The sequence below is a fragment of the Artemia franciscana genome, chromosome 4 (genome assembly GCF_032884065.1).
Source record: "Artemia franciscana chromosome 4, ASM3288406v1, whole genome shotgun sequence".
Classification (NCBI taxonomy): Eukaryota; Metazoa; Arthropoda; class Branchiopoda; order Anostraca; family Artemiidae; genus Artemia; species Artemia franciscana.
The window spans coordinates 6,373,017-6,391,475 of NC_088866.1; the positions used below are offsets into that span (position 1 = coordinate 6,373,017).

Below are 18,459 nucleotides of genomic sequence, written 5' to 3' on the forward strand. Positions count from 1 at the left end.
TAAGATTTTGCGGTTTTGCTTTTACCACATGCCAAAATTACCAATTATCCGACGTCATGTTATTGGTGTGTCAAAAGTATGCAGATTAAGAATGTTACTGCAAGTTGCAGCCAGATGGTTTTCGAACGACAATAAAACGATCACAAAATGGTAAATAAACCCATTTTTGGCAAAAATTTTAAAAATAAAAAGTATTAATTTCAATAATTTTTGCAAAAGAAACAAAATGGAAAGGATTATTTTGATATGTTTTAGTATTAGTAAATAAATATTGAAGAGGGTGGATGGGAACTTATTTGCTTGTTGTATATTGTTTGTTGTGTGTGTTCTTTCTGTATCATCGTTTGTTTCAGATTACCCCATCAAAAACCAAAGAGATATGTGTGAAACAAGGAAGATCGTCTCAACAGAAGATGGTTTCTAGAGGAGACGTTAATAATCAACAACAATAATTCTTGCTAATGCAATTGGAACTTCATTGGCATATTAGCAAATCTAGGCCGGATCAAATACGCAAATATTGCCTTTGCATCTCTAATGCAAACTGAGGTTGCTAATTCTACAGCACAAATACATCTTTCATCGATAGTTCTCCAAAGCAGATGACTCTGGATCTCGTTCCTTCAACTCACTGGCTTTTTTTCATTTACGCATTTATAGCTTTATATCGATTTATTTATATCGATTTAAATCGATTATTTATATCGATTTAAAATTCATGTTATGCAAAACCCATTCCATTCCGCACACCTCGTTTTCCCTTATTCATAGATTCTCGAGAAAGAAAATTATTTTCTACTATTTAGTCAATTTCAAAGCATTTTTTAAAGTATATATATATTATTTATTCTTTTTTATTATAAAGTAAACTTGATTTACATAAAATAAATTTATATTTATATAAAACAAGGCAAATATTCCTATAAAATTTAAAAAAAATACATTTTATTTATTTTATTATTTATTTAATTATCATTTGCTTATTATTAAATTCATATTTATTATTCCACGTATTGCTGTAGCTATGGATCATATTGACAGTATAAGAAGTGAAGATGATAAGGGAATCATCAAACAGTTCGTGGTAACGAACTGTAGTAAGGAGCGACCCGGCTCAATAGTAACCGAAACTCTAAAAATTTTGATATCAATAGTTACATCAAAAGAATCGCATTTTAATGCTGATTTTAAATATATAAATTTCATCAAGATCAGTTATACCCATCAAAAGTTACGAGCCTGAGGAAATTTGCCTTATTTTAGAAAATAGGGGGAAACACCCCCTAAAAATCATACGATCTTAACAAAAATCACATTATCAGATTCAGCGTATTAGAGAACCCTGTTGTCGAAGTTTCAAGCCCCTATCTACAAAAATGTGGAATTTCGCATTTTTTGCCAGAAGACAAATCACTGATGCGTGTTTATTTATTTTTTTCCCAGGGGTGATCGTATCGACTCAGTGGTCCTAGAATGTCGCGAAAGGGCTCATTCTAACGGAAATTAAAAGTTCTAGTGCCCTTTTTAAGTACCCAAAAAATTGGAGGGCACCTAGGCCCCCTCCCACGCTCATTTTTTCCCCAAAGTCAACGGATCAAAATTCTGAGATAGCCATTTTATTCACCATAGTCGAAAAACCTAATAAATATTTCTTTTGGGACGACTTGCTCCCCCGCAGTCCCCTTGGGAGGGGCTGCAAGTTACAAACTTTGACCTGTGTTTACATATAGCAATGGTTACTGGGAAGTGTAGAGACGTTTTCAGGGGGATTTTTTTGGTTGGGGGAGAGTTGAGGGGAGGGGTTACGTGGGAGGATCTTTCCATGGAGGAACTTCTCACGGGGGAAGAGACTTTCAATGGAGGGGGCACAGGATTTTCTAGCATTATTTAAAAAACAATGAAAAAATAAATATGAAAAGTTTTTTTTCTACTGAAAGTGACGAGCAGCATTAAAATTGAAAACGAACAGACATTATAACGCATATGAGGGGTTTACCTCCTCGTAATACCTCGCTCTTTACGCTAAAGTATTTTTAGTAATTACAACTACTTATTCTACGGCCTTTGTGATTCAGGGGCCATTCTTAAGGATGTGGGACAAAATTTAAGCTTTAGTGTAAAGAGCGAGGTATCGACGGGGGACGAGCCCCCTCATATACGCAATAAAAACATACGAATACAGAAGTTCGCTACGTAAGTTACGTATATTTTTTACTTATGAAAACGTTCGTAAAAAATTTAAAGTTAATGCCTTTTTAAGTAATCAAAAAATTGGATGGCAACTAGGCCTCCTCCCTCGCTCCTTTTTTCTCAAAATCTTCCCATTAAAATTATGAAAAAGCCATTTAGCCAAAAAAAAAACTAATATGCAAATTTCGTTTTAATTATTTATGTGTGTAGAGCCAAGATCAAAACATACATTAATTCAAAAACGTCCAGAAATTAAACAAAAAAAAAACAAGTTTTTTAAACGAAAGTAAGGAGCGACATTAAAACTTAAAACGAACAGAAATTAATCCATATATGAAAGGGGCTTTTCCTCCTCAATGCTCCGCTCTTTACACTAAAGTTTTTTACTGTTTTATAAAGTAGAGTTAAGAGAAAGAGTCAAACTTTAGCGTAAAGAGCGGGGCATTGAGGAGGAAAAGCCCCTTTCATATACGGAGTAATTTCTGTTCGTTTTAAGTTTTAATGTCGCTCCTTGCTTTCATTTAAAAAACTTGTTTCTTTTTGTTTAATATGATAAGAATCCAGTTACTAGCCGTGTGATAGAATTGAGAATCAGTGGTTATTAGCACGCTCATAAAAATTTCTTCTTGGGGACTTTAACCAAAAGGGCTACTTCCGAATTTTGTTTGACATTAGTCTTGAATCCTGACCACTACCACTACTAAGCTCTCAGTCTTAAACTCCAAAGTTGAATTTAGCTCTAAGTACCACTACCAAGCTCTCCATCTTCAACAACAAAGTTGGACTAAGCTCTAAGTACAATTAAGTACCACTACTAGGCTCTCCGTCTGCAACTACAAAGTTGGACTAAGCTCTAAGTACAATTAAGTACCACTACCAAGCTCTCCATCTTCAACAACAAAGTTGGACTAAGCTCTAAGTACAATTAAGTACCACTACTAAGCTCTCAGTCTTCAACTCCAAAGTTGAATTTAGCTCTAAGTACCACTACCAAGCTCTCCATCTTCAACAACAAAGTTGGACTAAGCTCTAAGTACAATTAAGTACCACTACCAAGCTCTCCATCTTCAACAACAAAGTTGGACTAAGCTCTAAGTACAATTAAGTACCACTACTAGGCTCTCCGTCTTCAACTACAAAGTTGGACTAAGCTCTAAGTACAATTAAGTACCACTACCAAGCTCTCCATCTTCAACAACAAAGTTGGACTAAGCTCTAAGTACAATTAAGTACCACTACTAAGCTCTCAGTCTTCAACTCCAAAGTTGAATTTAGCTCTAAGTACCACTACCAAGCTCTCCATCTTCAACAACAAAGTTGGACTAAGCTCTAAGTACAATTAAGTACCACTACCAAGCTCTCCATCTTCAACAACAAAGTTGGACTAAGCTCTAAGTACAATTAAGTACCACTACTAGGCTCTCCGTCTTCAACTACAAAGTTGGACTAAGCTCTAAGTACAATTAAGTACCACTACTAAGCTCTCAGTCTTCAACTTCAAAGTTGAATTTAGCTCTAAGTACCACTACCAAGCTCTCCATCTTCAACAACAAAGTTGGACTAAGCTCTAAGTACAATTAAGTACCACTACTAGGCTCTCCGTCTTCAACTACAAAGTTGGACTAAGCTCTAAGTACAATTAAGTACCACTACCAAGCTCTCCATCTTCAACAACAAAGTTGGACTAAGCTCTAAGTACAATTAAGTACCACTACTAAGCTCTCAGTCTTCAACTCCAAAGTTGAATTTAGCTCTAAGTACCACTACCAAGCTCTCCATCTTCAACAACAAAGTTGGACTAAGCTCTAAGTACAATTAAGTACCACTACCAAGCTCTCCATCTTCAACAACAAAGTTGGACTAAGCTCTAAGTACAATTAAGTACCACTACTAGGCTCTCCGTCTTCAACTACAAAGTTGTACTAAGCTCTAAGTACAATTAAGTACCACTACCAAGCTCTCCATCGTCAACAACAAAGTTGGACTAAGCTCTAAGTACAATTAAGTACCACTACTAAGCTCTCAGTCTTCAACTCCAAAGTTGAATTTAGCTCTAAGTACCACTACCAAGCTCTCCATCTTCAACAACAAAGTTGGACTAAGCTCTAAGTACAATTAAGTACCACTACCAAGCTCTCCATCTTCAACAACAAAGTTGGACTAAGCTCTAAGTACAATTAAGTACCACTACTAAGCTCTCAGTCTTCAACTCCAAAGTTGAATTTAGCTCTAAGTACCACTACCAAGCTCTCCATCTTCAACAACAAAGTTGGACTAAGCTCTAAGTACAATTAAGTACCACTACCAAGCTCTCCATCTTCAACAACAAAGTTGGACTAAGCTCTAAGTACAATTAAGTACCACTACTAAGCTCTCAGTCTTCAACTCCAAAGTTGAATTTAGCTCTAAGTACCACTACCAAGCTCTCCATCTTCAACAACAAAGTTGGACTAAGCTCTAAGTACAATTAAGTACCACTACTAGGCTCTACGTCTTCAACTACAAAGTTGAGCTAAGATCTAAGTACTACTACTAAGCTCTCCATCTTCAACTACAAAGTTCTTAAACAGCTCAAAGCCATTGGAGCCAACATCGGCTATTGAATAGAGGACCACGAATCGAGCCACTCACACACCAATACGATTTAGCTCTAGTTGTTAAATATCCAACATTCTAGCACTAAAGTTTTTGCTTGAGCCCTGACTTGACATATTCATTGTAGGGGTAAGGGGTACAATTATAGAGCAGAGGGGGCAAGGATATTTTTTCTTTGTCCCATGAATATGCAAAAAGTTTTCCAAAATCAAAGGAGGGGGCATATTATTGTGTTTTAATTTTTTCACTGAAAATAATGAAGAAGGTATTTTTTGAAGTCTATGGGGGCAAAAACATATAGGGGACAATTGCTACCCTGTCCTTTTAGATTAGCATTTTCAGTTTTTAGAAATTTTACTCAGATAAAAGGATGTGGTAAAATCGTAGGTTTGATATTTCAGTTAGAAAACTGCTGAACTTTATTTTCGTCAGGGGGTTCCCTTTTAAAATAGTCCCTGACATGAACTGCAAGTAAACAGCACAACGAGCTAATAGTAACCGGAATTCTAAAAAAAAGAAGTTTTGATAACAATCGATAGATCAAAAGAACTAGCTTTTATGCTGATTTCAAATATTTTATATTCATTAAGTTAAAAGGTATCCATTAAAAGCTACGAGCCTGAAATAGTTTGCTTGATTTTCAAAAAACACCTCCGAAAAGGTAAGTGATGTCGATGAAAGTCATACCATCGGATTCAGCAGATCAGAAAACCCTGTTGTAAAGATCTCAAGCTCTTATTTTTAAAAATGTGGAATTTTGTGTTTTTCTCAGATGAATGATCACGGATGCGTGTTTATAACATGTGAAAAAACCAAATGGATTTTGTTTCGTTCAGCGTCTTTTTTTTACACATTTTTTTTTTATAAATGGTCTTATTTCTATTCTATTTACATATTCTTCTCGTTTCAATTAATCTTCAATATTCTTCAGTTTTATAGATTCACTTGGATATTTGAATTATTTTAAAGCATACTTGATGAGCAAAATGGAAATAGAATTTGAGAGATTTAACAGGCTATTTATTAAGAAAAGCAGATACTATGTAGGAGAAGAATGACGTGGTAATTCCTTAGGGGACTGGGAGGGGGAAGTACAAACTCGAGAAAACGCCTGAAATGCATGTTTATACGAAAAATGTAAAAGATTCTAAAGATTATCATAAAAGTATTAAGTTTTCAGGGAGTGGTGGCTAGAAGCCCTCTCATCCTGTCAATACTGAAAAATAATTTAAACTATTTGAGGGGTCGCCCTCGTTCAGCAATCACATACATCAGGTGGCGCATTCCAAGGGCGTCGGAGCTTGCGGCACCCGTAGTGTTCTGAAATAGCACCAGAGGAAGGAAAGTGGGTACCCTCTCGCAATTACCACGAAGAGATGTTTGAAAGAGCCGAAACTTACATGAGATCAGGTCTGTAATGATGTATGATTGCACAAAAAGCAAGTCCATCTCTGAAACTTGTGGTCAAGTTGCTAATATTTACGCCAGTGTATCCTGAAGTAAGACGGCGACACCAAATTTCAAGCGCCTGTATTCCACGAATTTCCGTCATTTCCTGAAAAAACAACAACAATTAACTACACTTAAATCAGCCGTTATAATTCAAAAGATGGTATGAACAACTGCCGTTAGACCGCAGTGTTTCCCCAATCACATAACTCCCGACCGAAGGCAGAGAATCGTGAGATCCGTACCTTTGCTAGATGGGATCATTCTCTGCATGTGAAAAAGTCTAAAGCATGTTAGACAACATAAATTATACACGGAAGCAAAAAGCTAAAAACAAACTGTTGGGTTTTCCAATCGTAAATAATAAACGGCTATTTACATAAATATTCGAGACATCCGTAAGCTTACTTGATGTTGCGAAGTTAAATAATCGAAGATGAGGTCAGTTCTTCAACTAGGCTCGTACGTGAACACGGGGGTGGGGACAGACACCCCTAGGCTTACTTGATAGTGTCAAGCACAAAGATAGAAGATGTGCTTGGCTCTTCCACCAACAGCTAGGATGGGTACTTGAGGGGGGACAGAATTCCGACCCATTTCTACCCCCCCCCCCAATAAAGAATTTTTTGTATTTTTCATCTAGGCCTATCTGTATAACTTCAAAGCGCGCAGGATTTTGTCTCGAGGAGATATATAAAAAATTAAAGAATAAATCATAAGAATATTGATTTCGGGTTAGGTAAAAGTCCAAAGTTCTACCCCCACCTGCCGTAATGCTGCATTTTTTTTTTACCATAATGCTCTTAAGCGTCTTCCTTGCATTTAGCCTACCCCACTCTCAAATTTCAGGTCACACCCAGCCAAATAAATACATCTATGCGTGGCTCTCTTCGACAATTTCAGTAAGAAAAGCTTCAAATACGGTTCTTAGGAAAATTTAAGATTAAACTGAATATTCCATTTAATTCCCCGTTAAAATAATTAATCCTTTCAGTCGCCGATAAACCACAAGGAAGAAAAAAGACCGTTCTATGACGGTTCTAACTATGTTTTTCTTCTGTTTGTACAAGAACGAAAGCAATGATCAGAAGATAGCTTTAACTATAATTTCTGAGAATATTTATAATGTCTAAACGTTTTTTTCTGCTAATATAACAGTTCAACTTATTTATCTGTACTCATTAGGCTAGATCCTGAGATTCCGGGAAAAAATTCATTTATTGACCAGCCAATGATCCAGATATTTTCTACACTGACAATTATATACTATTAAGCATTTTGGATTGCCTATTCAAATAGAAAAATTGGAAGTACCAAATACTACACTAAGTCAATAAAGTAAGTCCAAATTTCACAACGCCCAGTTATTAACTAAAATTCTGTTTCTGAATAATTCAATCTAGCCCACAGGACAGGTTGAAAGGAAGGTGTATCAAAATTCTACCCGCAATCAACCAGGAACCTGCGGGTTTAGGCATTATACCGTCCATGTCACCCACGTAAACAAAAATGTGTAACAATACTAACAAAGAACGTGGAAAACTCGGTCTGTCTACTGTTACTAATAACTTCCTCGTTGATAGAAAGCACTTCTGGTTTGTTTACAGAGGGTATTAAGATACTTAAATCACTCACTATATCAAATACTGCACCATCCCTCAGCCAAAGATTATAACTAGGGGAGAAGCTGGGGTTTCTGGATAGGGGCAAATCCCCGTCATTTTTATTGGGGGAGGGGAGGTAGCAAGAGGGGTCTATAGCCAGATAGTCAAGGAGCATGGGTTATATAATAATTTTTCTCTCCAAACTATTAGGGGGCAACTGCCCCCTTTGTTCCCCCTCCAAACGACGCCCCTGCTTCTGGAAGTACTACTACTATTATACATCTTCCTTACCAAAATAAAACAGCGAATATGGATTCCTATGACAATGTTAGTAAGTGAGAAGCTTCCTCTGGTAACTATTCGTCGCAATTCATAGACGTATTTACTAAATCGGAGGCAAGGAAACTCGCCACAATTTGAACAAAAAAATAGGTTACACAGGCAAGGGCGAATCCAGGATTTTCGTTCGAGGAGGAGTACGCAAAAAATACATTAAAATTTGTTTACGATCATTTTTGTTACATTTTTATGACTCGGCCAAAATTTCGGAAGGGGTTGGTTCAAACCCTGAACCTCCCCCACCTGGATACGGCTTTGTATACCAGGATTTTTACTTGTTTGATATTCATCAAATCCTCTAAGAATGACTATTTTTGTGAATAGATTTTGGAGAGGACTAAGTGAAGGTGGCTAAAAGTCATCTAGGCAAAACATGGCAAAACAATGTTGTTGTTTTTTGTTAAAGGTTATATTCAGAAATTTCTTTACAAACTAGTCAATACACAAGTAGAAATTAATCAACGGCTTCGGCACCCAAACCTTAAAAATTTAACAAGAGCTCATATGGCACTTGTGACGAGGCAAGAAGAGCTGAGAGCCAAGAGATCATATGGTATGAAATCTAGCAAAATTCTATGAATCAATAGATTAATTTAAATGGAAATAAGAGGCTTAATGCCGGTCAGGATTTAAAATAAGAGCTCTGAGTCACGATGTCCTTCTAAATATCAAAATTCATTAAGATCCGATCACCTACTCGTATGTTATGAATACCTAATTTTTTCTAATTTTTCCTCTCCCTTTAGCCCCCCAGATGGTCGAATCTGGAAAAACAACTTTATCAAGTCAATTTGTGCAGCTCACTGACACGCCTACCAATTTTCAACGTCCTAGGACGTCCAGAAGCACCAAACTCGCCAAATCACCGAAACCCTCCCCCCAGCTCCCCCAAAGACAGCAAATCCAGTACGGTTCCGTCAATCACGTATCATAGACATTTGCTTATTCTATCCACCAAGCTTCATCCCGATTCCTCCACTCCAAGTTTTTTCCAAGATTTCCCCTCCAGCTCCCTCTAATGTCAAAAGATCTGGTCAGGATTTGAAATAAGAGCCATGAGACATGAATTCCTTCTAAATATCAAATTTCATTGAGATCCGATCACCTATTCGTAAAATAAAAATACCCCAATTTTCACGTTTTCCAAGAATTCCGGTTTCCCCCTCCAACTCCCCTCAATGTCACAGGATCTGGTCAGAATTGAAAATTAGAGCTTTAAAGCGCAAGACTCTTCTAAATATCAAATTTCATTAAGATCTGGTCACCTTTTCGTAAGTTACAAATACCTCAATTTTCAAAATTACCCCCCCCCAACTCCACCAAAGAGAGCAGATCCGGTCCGATTATGTCAGTCACGTGTCTTAGACAGGTTTTCATTCTTCCCATCCAGTTTCATCCTGATCTCACCGCTTTAAGTATTTTCTAAGATTTCCGGTTCCCCTCAACTCCCCCCCCCCAATTACGCTGAATCCGGTTAAGATTTACAATAAGAGATCTGAGTCACGAGGACCTTCTAAATATGAAGTTTCATGAAGATCCGATCACTCCTTCATAAGTTCGTCATTTTTTCTATTTTTTCAGAATTAACTCCCCCCCCCCAATCGAGTGGATCCGTTCCAATTATGTAAATCACGTATCTAAGACTTCTGCTTATGTTTCCCACCAAGTTTCATCCCGATCCCTCCAATCTAAGCGTTTTCCATGATTTTAGGTTCCCCCACCCCAGACTCCCCCCAACGTCACCAGATCCGGTCGGGACTTAAAATAAGAGCTTTGAGACACGATATCCTTCTAAATATCAAATTTCATTGAGATCCGATCACCCGTTCGTAAGTTAAAAATACTTCATTTTTTCTAACTTTTCAGAATTAACCCCCCCCCCCCAGCTACCCCAAAGAGAGCGGATCCGTTGCAGTTATGTCAATCATGTATCTAGGACTTATGCTTATTTTCCCCACCAAGTTTTATCCCGATCCTTCCACTCTAAGTGTTTTCCAAGATTTTAGGTTTCCCCCTCCCAACTCACCCCTCCCCAATATCACCAGATCTAGTCGGGATTTGAAATAACAGCTCTGAGACACGATATCCTTCCAAACATCAAATTTCATTAAGATCTGATCAACCATTCGGAAGTTAAAAATACTTCGTTTTTTTCCAAATTAGCGGGCCCCCCCCCCCACGCCCCCCCCCCCCAGATGGTCAAATCGGGAAAATGACTATTTCTAATTTAATCTGGTCCGGTCCCTGGTACGCCTGCCAAATTTCATCGTCCTAGCTTACCTGGAAGTGCCTAAAGTAGCAAAACCGGGACCGACAGACCAACAGAATTGCGTTTGCTATATGTCACTTGGCTATATAGCAATATAGTTTAATACAACTTACCAAGTGTCATTAAAATGGCGGCTCTCTGTATTAAAAGCAAAGAAGAGCAAACAAAATTCCACTGCTGCAGCTTTACTCGTTTTCAAAAGTGACTGAAAAACAATTTTTTCCCCTCTAGGATTTATGAATATAAGTGAAAGTTAGGGGCGCATAACCTATATATCATATTGATGTAAGCAAGGTCGTATCCAGGGGCAAGGTAATGGGTTTGCCCCCCTCCCCCCAAAAAAATAAAATAAAAATTAGACGGACTCGTAAAAAAAGTAGCAAAAATACATATAGTCAAATTTTTGACTTTGATGCGCTTTGTAGTTTTATTTTTGTTCCCCCTTCCCTTCCCAACCAAAAATACCCCCTCTCCCAAAAAACAACAAACAAATAAATAATCGTGGATACGGCCTTGGATCTAAATCATAAATAAACAAACTAAAAAAGTCGGTGAGCTGAGGGAAACAACTTACAAAGATCAAGTTATTTACTTAGAAAACCAACTAAAATAAACAAACTCCAAAAACTATTCCACCAACTAAACACTTAATACACTAATCAATTTATATTAATATTAACATAAATCAAAATAAACTCTTTTAATGGTGGCATGTCATTGTAAAATAATTTATTAGAAGGTGCTCAACAGTTGTAATTTTTAAAGATCAATTTTAATTTTAAATCATGAGGAACAAATCAATCATTATAGGCGTCAAAAACTGTGCTACAGAAAAAGCTGACGCCTTTTTTTCTCTATACATAATGTTCTTAAAATACCGTCTGTTAATTAACATTTGAAAAAAGGTGCTTTCATGTTTAATTGATTAGCCTGGAAACATAAACTATTAAATCAAATATGCTGGTACCAGTAATTTAAACAAATGAAATTTTCCCTCTATAGTTACATCGATAGCTAAGGCAGTGTTTCCATTTAGGGTTTAAAAGCAAATCAACCAATGAAACTGACAGAAACGATTTTTCTCACATTTTCAATGGTTGATTTACTTTCCGGTTTGTCCGTAAAAAGCAGCTCAAGCGTCAATCCGACTAAGTGGGCATCGCCGTGGTAAATTCTACTCAACGAGTTGAAACCATTAAGACAAACTATATTTCTGGCAATTTCGTTTTACAGTTATACAGTCTTCTGTAATGATAATCTTAGATTGCCAAAACAGTACTTTAAAAATCCCCAAAACACTCAAAAAGTGAAGCTAGCTTAATCATAATGATTAGTTAGGTTAATCTTAATGAAAAATACCAAAATATGATGAAAATATAATGCCTTATTAACAAAATTATGGAAACAACAGAAGAGAACTATGGAAAGCTGGCCGCCCAGAACTCCTTATGTTAAATACCTAACAACTATATATATAAAATACCCAATTAAGATACATCTGCATCGTAGTTTCTTCTCACTGAGACTAAGCTGATTATAACCGAACGCGAAAGACAAACCGTTGTTTCTCAGATCACAAGTACCGCAAAAACATATGAAGATGCTCAAGTCAAGAGATGCTCGGAAATTCCAGAAACTTGAGATTTTAAGGGGAACGGCCCATGCCACCACCTCTGCGCACGTCCTTGCATGATTGCAAAAATATGCCAACTGATGTCTTCCTTGAAAACATTTGCCGACCGATGTCTTCCTTGGAAAAAAATATGCTGACTGATATCTTCCTTGCAAAAAAATATGCCAACTGATATCTTCCTTGCAAAAAAAAAAAAAAATAGGCTGACTGCTGTCCTTTAGGGGTGATATAATCAGTCTTCTATTGAATTTTCAGAGCGTTCAAAGAGACGCTAGCATCTTTGATCGCGCGGAAAATATGATTCACTTTCTAGAGGAGTTCCCATCTCAGGCTAGAAGAAAAATAGGTCATCCCTAAATAGGTGGGAAGAGATCACAAGAAGAGATTTGAAGGAAATTGGAACTTCATTTGAGATGAGGATCGGGGGAAATGATTGAAGCTTTGAAGAGGTTGGGCGAGTGTGCAGCTGTGGTGGCTTCAGGTGGATTAGTATTACAATGGGTTGTTATACGTAGAAGTAGTTTGAAACCACCCCCCCCCCCCTTTGATATCTCCATTTGTCTCATTAATTTAAACTAACTTAAATTCGTTTGCTTAATAAAATACAAGAACCTAGGAGATGGTTCATAAAGCATTTTAAAGACCATTCCTTGGCGTATAGTTTAATTAAGTCAGTTTGACATTTTTCAAATTATAAATCAATTTTTGTATGTTTATGAGTTATAACTTTAGACGGATAGATATTTATTCACAGACTGTCAACAAACAGTAACAAGCAAGAAACAACCACAGGTATCTTTTCATCCAACTTCATGGATGTGAATTTGATTAACTACCATTTTCAGAGGTCCTTAAGTAAGTGTGCCACCGAGCTCTACATCACCCCTGCAGCCCCAGAAAAATGGCTCCAAATTGTTCGAATTACCCACTGTTTACAGTTAGGTTATAGGAAGAAAGACAGCCATGTTTGGTCAAGATTTCTCCCTTAGATTTTTTTTTTCTAATTTAGGTGATGATGGGGAAAGAAAATTGAAGGGTGGTGCAGGGAGACTTGAAATTTTGAGTTGAGGGGATGGGAAGGGGCTTACCAGTTTTGTCTCTAATCCTCTAAATTGGTGTTTGCACAATAAGCTGCAATGGGACTTAAAATCTATGTAGTAGATCACTGAGGTCAATCAAATGACACTATATACTGCCAAGTTATCACAAGAGTTTATGTGCAATATATTGGGATACTAAGTCAAAATCTTCAGGGAGTGCTCATGAGGGGGAGGGGTGTGATTGGACATTGAGCTATGACTTGGATAAAGATAAAAGGGTAAAGAATGCTGTATTGGACTTTACAGTCCCTACCATTGGTGCTTATCTCTGTTTCATGGTCTTTCAGCCAGGAAGTGTGATGGGGCTGGGGGAGTGGCAGGGGTGGTGGGACCAATAATTATGATAGGGGGAAGTAAAATACACCTAGTTCTCATCAAAATATAATATTTGCAATATCATGTGAACTGCCTGAGCATTGAATAAATCAATCCAAAACAGAAAAACAGATATTAAAATAAACCATTACATTAGACTCAAGTGACTCAAAGATAACACATGATGCCACATGTAAAATAAACAGAAGTTACCATAAACATGGATTGGGCTTCTGTTTCCCCCTAAACAAATATTTCCCCCCTTAAAATATTATCAAAGAGAGTATTATTGTGGTTCAGCAGCTGTTCTAAAAGAAAATTAATAATAATAAGAAAAAAAAAAACAATTTAATTTCCCAGTTGACACTCTTTCAAATATAATGGTTGTTACCCTGATACAACCCATCTCCCAAATCATACCAGACAGCAGTCCTGGGCTATACACAAAAGTGAGAAAACAGTACTAATAAAATTCTTACTTGATAATGTGCAAAACTTTCTACTAATCAGTTTCTCATCTTTCTTTTATTTTATAAAGGGTTTTTACATCATTTCTGGTAATACAATTACGAGGTGATAAAAATTTGGTGAGGCAATAAAAATGTGAGCTTAGGTGATAAAAACTGAGCTTAGAGTGATAAAATCACCCTAAGCCTAGGCTACTCTACTTTTAACATCTTCCATGCTCCCATATTTTTTACTAATAATACTACCAAGGTAAGTGAAGCTACCCACCTGATCAAACTTTTCGTTACCCAACATCACCTTTTCACCTTTACTTATTCCTAGCCTTAGTGACTTAGTCTTCCTAACATTAATTTTCAAACCTATTCTAGCACCCTGAACTCGCAAAACCTCTAAAAATTCATTCATTTTGCTTAAAGAACACTTCATCATAATTAACAGACACCCTCTTTATACTACAATGAAATTTATCATTGATGCAGAATGTGTGGGAAACTCCCTGGAGGTAAAGATACCTTTGTTGATGCTGCTGCCCTAAGAAATAGCCTACAAGTTGGGGTCAAGGTAGGTAATGAATTTTTCCAGGTCTCTAGAGTCTTGAGCCCACCCTCTTGCTAATATAATTGTCTATCTCCCAACCACATTACAGCAAAATGTGGTAATTCAATAAACAGCTTCTGTGCCTGGCCCTTATGTTATTATCCCATGATTTCTCCTGTTTAGCTGGTCCAAATGCAGTAACTGTGATGGTAGTCATGTTTTGTATAACCTAAAATGTCGTGTTTTGTGTGATGTCCTAAGTAAATGTGTCACTTGGAAATGAATGTTAAACTGTCTGTCTCTATATGCTCATTTAATATCAATGGCACAAAAGACAAAGATGGCGCAATAAACCAAAAAATGAATGACTATGACACTTTAGTCCTCCAAAAACATTTACTTCCAACCATATCTGTTAACTCTTTATGAATAAGCAGTCAGCATAGTGCTTACCACCAATGCCTGCAAATCTAAAGGCCGAACCTCTGGTGGCCTGGCATGTATTGTCAAATGATGAGCTATAGTTTTATTTTATTCCTCTAATAAAATCATGGCAGTACAAATTGGTTGCCTTGTAATTATATATGTACATCTCCCCTGTAATCAGAAATGTCTAGCTTCATTTATTAAGTTTTCTGGTGCCTGCTCATCCCTCAAACCTCTGTTATGAAATACTAAAAAACATGGATATCAATGACCAGTGATAGGTGATCTTCCTCTGTTTGTGCCAACTTCGTTTTAGACTCAATGCCCATTAGTTGCCACAAAGAACCTGATTCTCTTAACCACAATTATGTTCATAATAGTGATATTGTGATCAGTATTGGCCACTGCATTTGCTCAGCCAACATTCCATGTTCTGTTGTTCATGTTGATGAAGACAAACATGACTTTGACCACTCTTCCTCTCTCTTAATGTGACATTAGCTACTAATCCATCTAACCATCTTTGTATTGATACTAAAAATAATGGTGTATGAAATGTGAGTGGAGCAAAGCTAATGGACCTTTATATTTTTGAAGCCTAACTGCTCTATTGTCTTGTATCAAGATCCCTTTTAACCTTCTGTTCACTAGTGTTTCAAACATGCCCAACTAACAACCGAAAGTGATAGCGAGCTCTCACGAGCTTTTGCGTCCCTCTTGAGCCAACGGAACTATTTTACCGTCTCAATAGGCGAAGTGCTCCAGGTTATTAAGCAGCTGAGAAAGGGCAAGGCTCCCGGGCACGACGGAATTGTGACTGAACACCTCCGCTGTAGCTCACCTCTGCTCATTGAGCACTTGACGCTGCTATATCAAATGTGCCTTGATTCTGGTGCAGTCCCTAAGTCGTTTGCCCTAGGTATTGTGTCTAACGTCTTGAAGAAGGGAAAAAATCGTAACCTCTGCTCTAGCTATAGGCCTATAACAGTTTCTAGTACATTAAGCAAAGTGTTAGAGAGACTTCTGTTACCTGAGCTGTTACGCAAGTGTAAAATTGACAATCGACAATTCGGGTTCCGTCGCCACCTCGGTTGTGCATTTGCACATCGCCTCCTTACGCGTATAGTATCGAAAGCTCAGAATCAATCACGGACTCTTTTAATTTGTGCAGTAGATGTGTCCGCGGCGTTCGATTCGGTAATTCATTCAAAGTTAATTTTGAACCTGCTGCACCAAGGTGTGAACCCACATGTAGCGGCCGTCCTATGGCACTGGTATTCGAGTAGCCTTATCCGTGTTAAGTTGAGTAGTGAATTCCTGTCGAAACCGATTAAGCTTCACCGGGGACTGCGTCAAGGGTCGGTTTTAAGCCCTGTACTCTTCAATTCACTAACCTCGTCGGTAACAAAAAAGATTAACGGTGGTTTTAACACTGAATGTATGGATGTGAGCCTACTGTGCTACGCCGACGACATATTACTGGTGAGCACATCGCTTTGTAACCTTCAAGCTAATATCGATCTCCTAAGTCGAGGTTATACTAATATTGGTCTGGTTATTAACCCTGCTAAAACAGAATTTCTTGTATTTGAACCCCCGCGTGCGCCGTCTGAAGTTGCCCGTCGCGAGGCTACCCGTGTTACCGTTGCAGGGCAAGTAGTACTTCCAAGCCGCAAGTTGAAGTACCTAGGTATCACATATGGAAGCGACCTCAGAAGCTCGCGTGCTCTTTTTGTTGACCAGGTTCTGTCGGGTTTTCGGTCTGGGTATGCTAAACTTGCAGCTCTGAAGTTTAAATTTAATAAGCATATTCTTGCTAGGTTGTATCGTGCCGTCGCTCTTCCCTTTGCTCACTACATCTCACCCGTTTGGCATTGGCTATCGAATTCGGATATGTTGCGAATCCGTTCAGGCTTTTGCAAATATTTAAAGTTTCTGCTTGGTCTGCCACTTTACCTCCGTAACACTGGTCTGCTAGAAAAGTATCATATACCTGATCCTGTTGAGTTCATGCCGAATTTTGAAAAACAAGCTCTCGTGAAACACAGGGCACTATTATTTGATTTCCCAGCGACTTTTTTGCTTGATAGTTGAAGTGTGATTTGTTTGTATTTAGTGATTATTATGTTCGGTTGATTTGTTTTCGTCTTTAATTTCTCTTTTCTTTTGTTTTGCTCCGCTTCTTCATGCTTCTTTTTTATAAGCGGGTTTGTAATAAATTATTATTATTATTATTATTATTATTATTTACTGCAAGCAAGAGTCCAACTGAATGTTTATTACCTTGGTTTGGTCAAACTTAATTACCTTTACCTTGGTTGGGTCAAACTTAAAACTCAAAGCTTGATTTGGGAACAACATCTGTTAAGAAGCTATACTCTGGCTTTACATCTGGATTGTGTGTGGGCATCCTTTGCAAGGTAAGGCGTTTTATATAAAAATTAGGACTGAAGTAGAGTTTAAATGGTATCTTTGTTTGTTTTGTTATAATGGTGCTAAGTTCCCTAAAAGTTTATTACAATGGAGGCAAGTCATTAATTCATCAGAAGTTGATTCATTAGGGACCAGCAGTGCTATCCTTGGCTATGTCTTGTCTTGGCTTAGGCATTATAAAAATATTTTTAGTAAGATTGAGCAGTGTTCATTATCATTTTCAGGGCCCGGTTTCAAAATTTTTGGCTGATAAAGTTTGCCAATGTCAGGTTATTCCTGTATCAACTAAAAGTAAAACTTGGGTCTAAATAGAGTAATATTAATTTGATTAGCACTCATCATCTACATTGTGATTGGCTGGCACTAATCACTCAACTCAAGTTACTTTTTCAGTTTTGTTTATTTTTGTGAATGGTACCTGATTTTTTCCTTTGCAGTATGGCAACCTCTACTCTTAAACATCAAAAGGACCCTATTAATTATAGTGCATAAAGGTCCATCATTATTGCATGCAACATTAGTAGGATTTTTGAACATGTCCTTCTACCATATATTATTGAGTGGACTACTAAAGACTCAAGCCAATTTGGGTTTAAACCATGTATTGGGTGTCAACATGCACATAGGGTTTTAGCATCACTTTTTAATTATGCCTAGTCTAAGAGTTGAATAATACATTTGCACTTTATATTTGTCTAAGGCTTTTGATAGTATTTGCCATGCACAAGTATGGCACTCCATGTCAGAGTTTGAAGTGAATCCTTCTGCCACAGATGTCCTTAAATTTGGTATAGTAACTTGTTTCTTCCTTTGAAATTGTATACAGTTACCATAATATACCAGCACAATCTGGAGTATGACAGTGTGGAGTGCTTTTACTTTATCTATTTCATCCTTACATTCATAATAATAATAATAATAATAAATATATTGGAAAAACCCGTCACAATTGAACAAAAGACGGATAAAAAACAAAAGAGAAGAAAACGCACATACAAAACACAACGAAACTTCTTGAAATGAAAATAATCACGAAGGAACTATAATACAACTATGTAAGAATGGCGGTCCACTGGTGGTTACTCGCTTCTACTCTATCAC

General features: G+C 37.3%; 1 protein-coding gene across 2 annotated transcripts in view; it reads right to left on the reverse strand.

Annotated features, from left to right (window-relative positions):
- Nucleotides 1-18,459, reverse strand: part of LOC136025915 (F-actin-monooxygenase MICAL3-like) — a 109,409-nt gene that overhangs the window by 82,680 nt on the left and 8,270 nt on the right. The window contains exons 1-2 of one of the 2 annotated variants that reach the window (XM_065701983.1): nucleotides 7,549-7,602; nucleotides 6,186-6,340 (exon numbers count right to left, since the gene is read on the reverse strand). In XM_065701983.1, the coding sequence (XP_065558055.1) occupies nucleotides 6,186-6,337 (152 nt within the window). In that variant the 5' untranslated portion in view covers nucleotides 6,338-6,340; nucleotides 7,549-7,602. Of the gene's footprint in view, nucleotides 1-6,185; nucleotides 6,341-7,548; nucleotides 7,603-18,459 lie in introns of those variants that run through there. The other variant, XM_065701981.1, reaches the window with a different exon arrangement.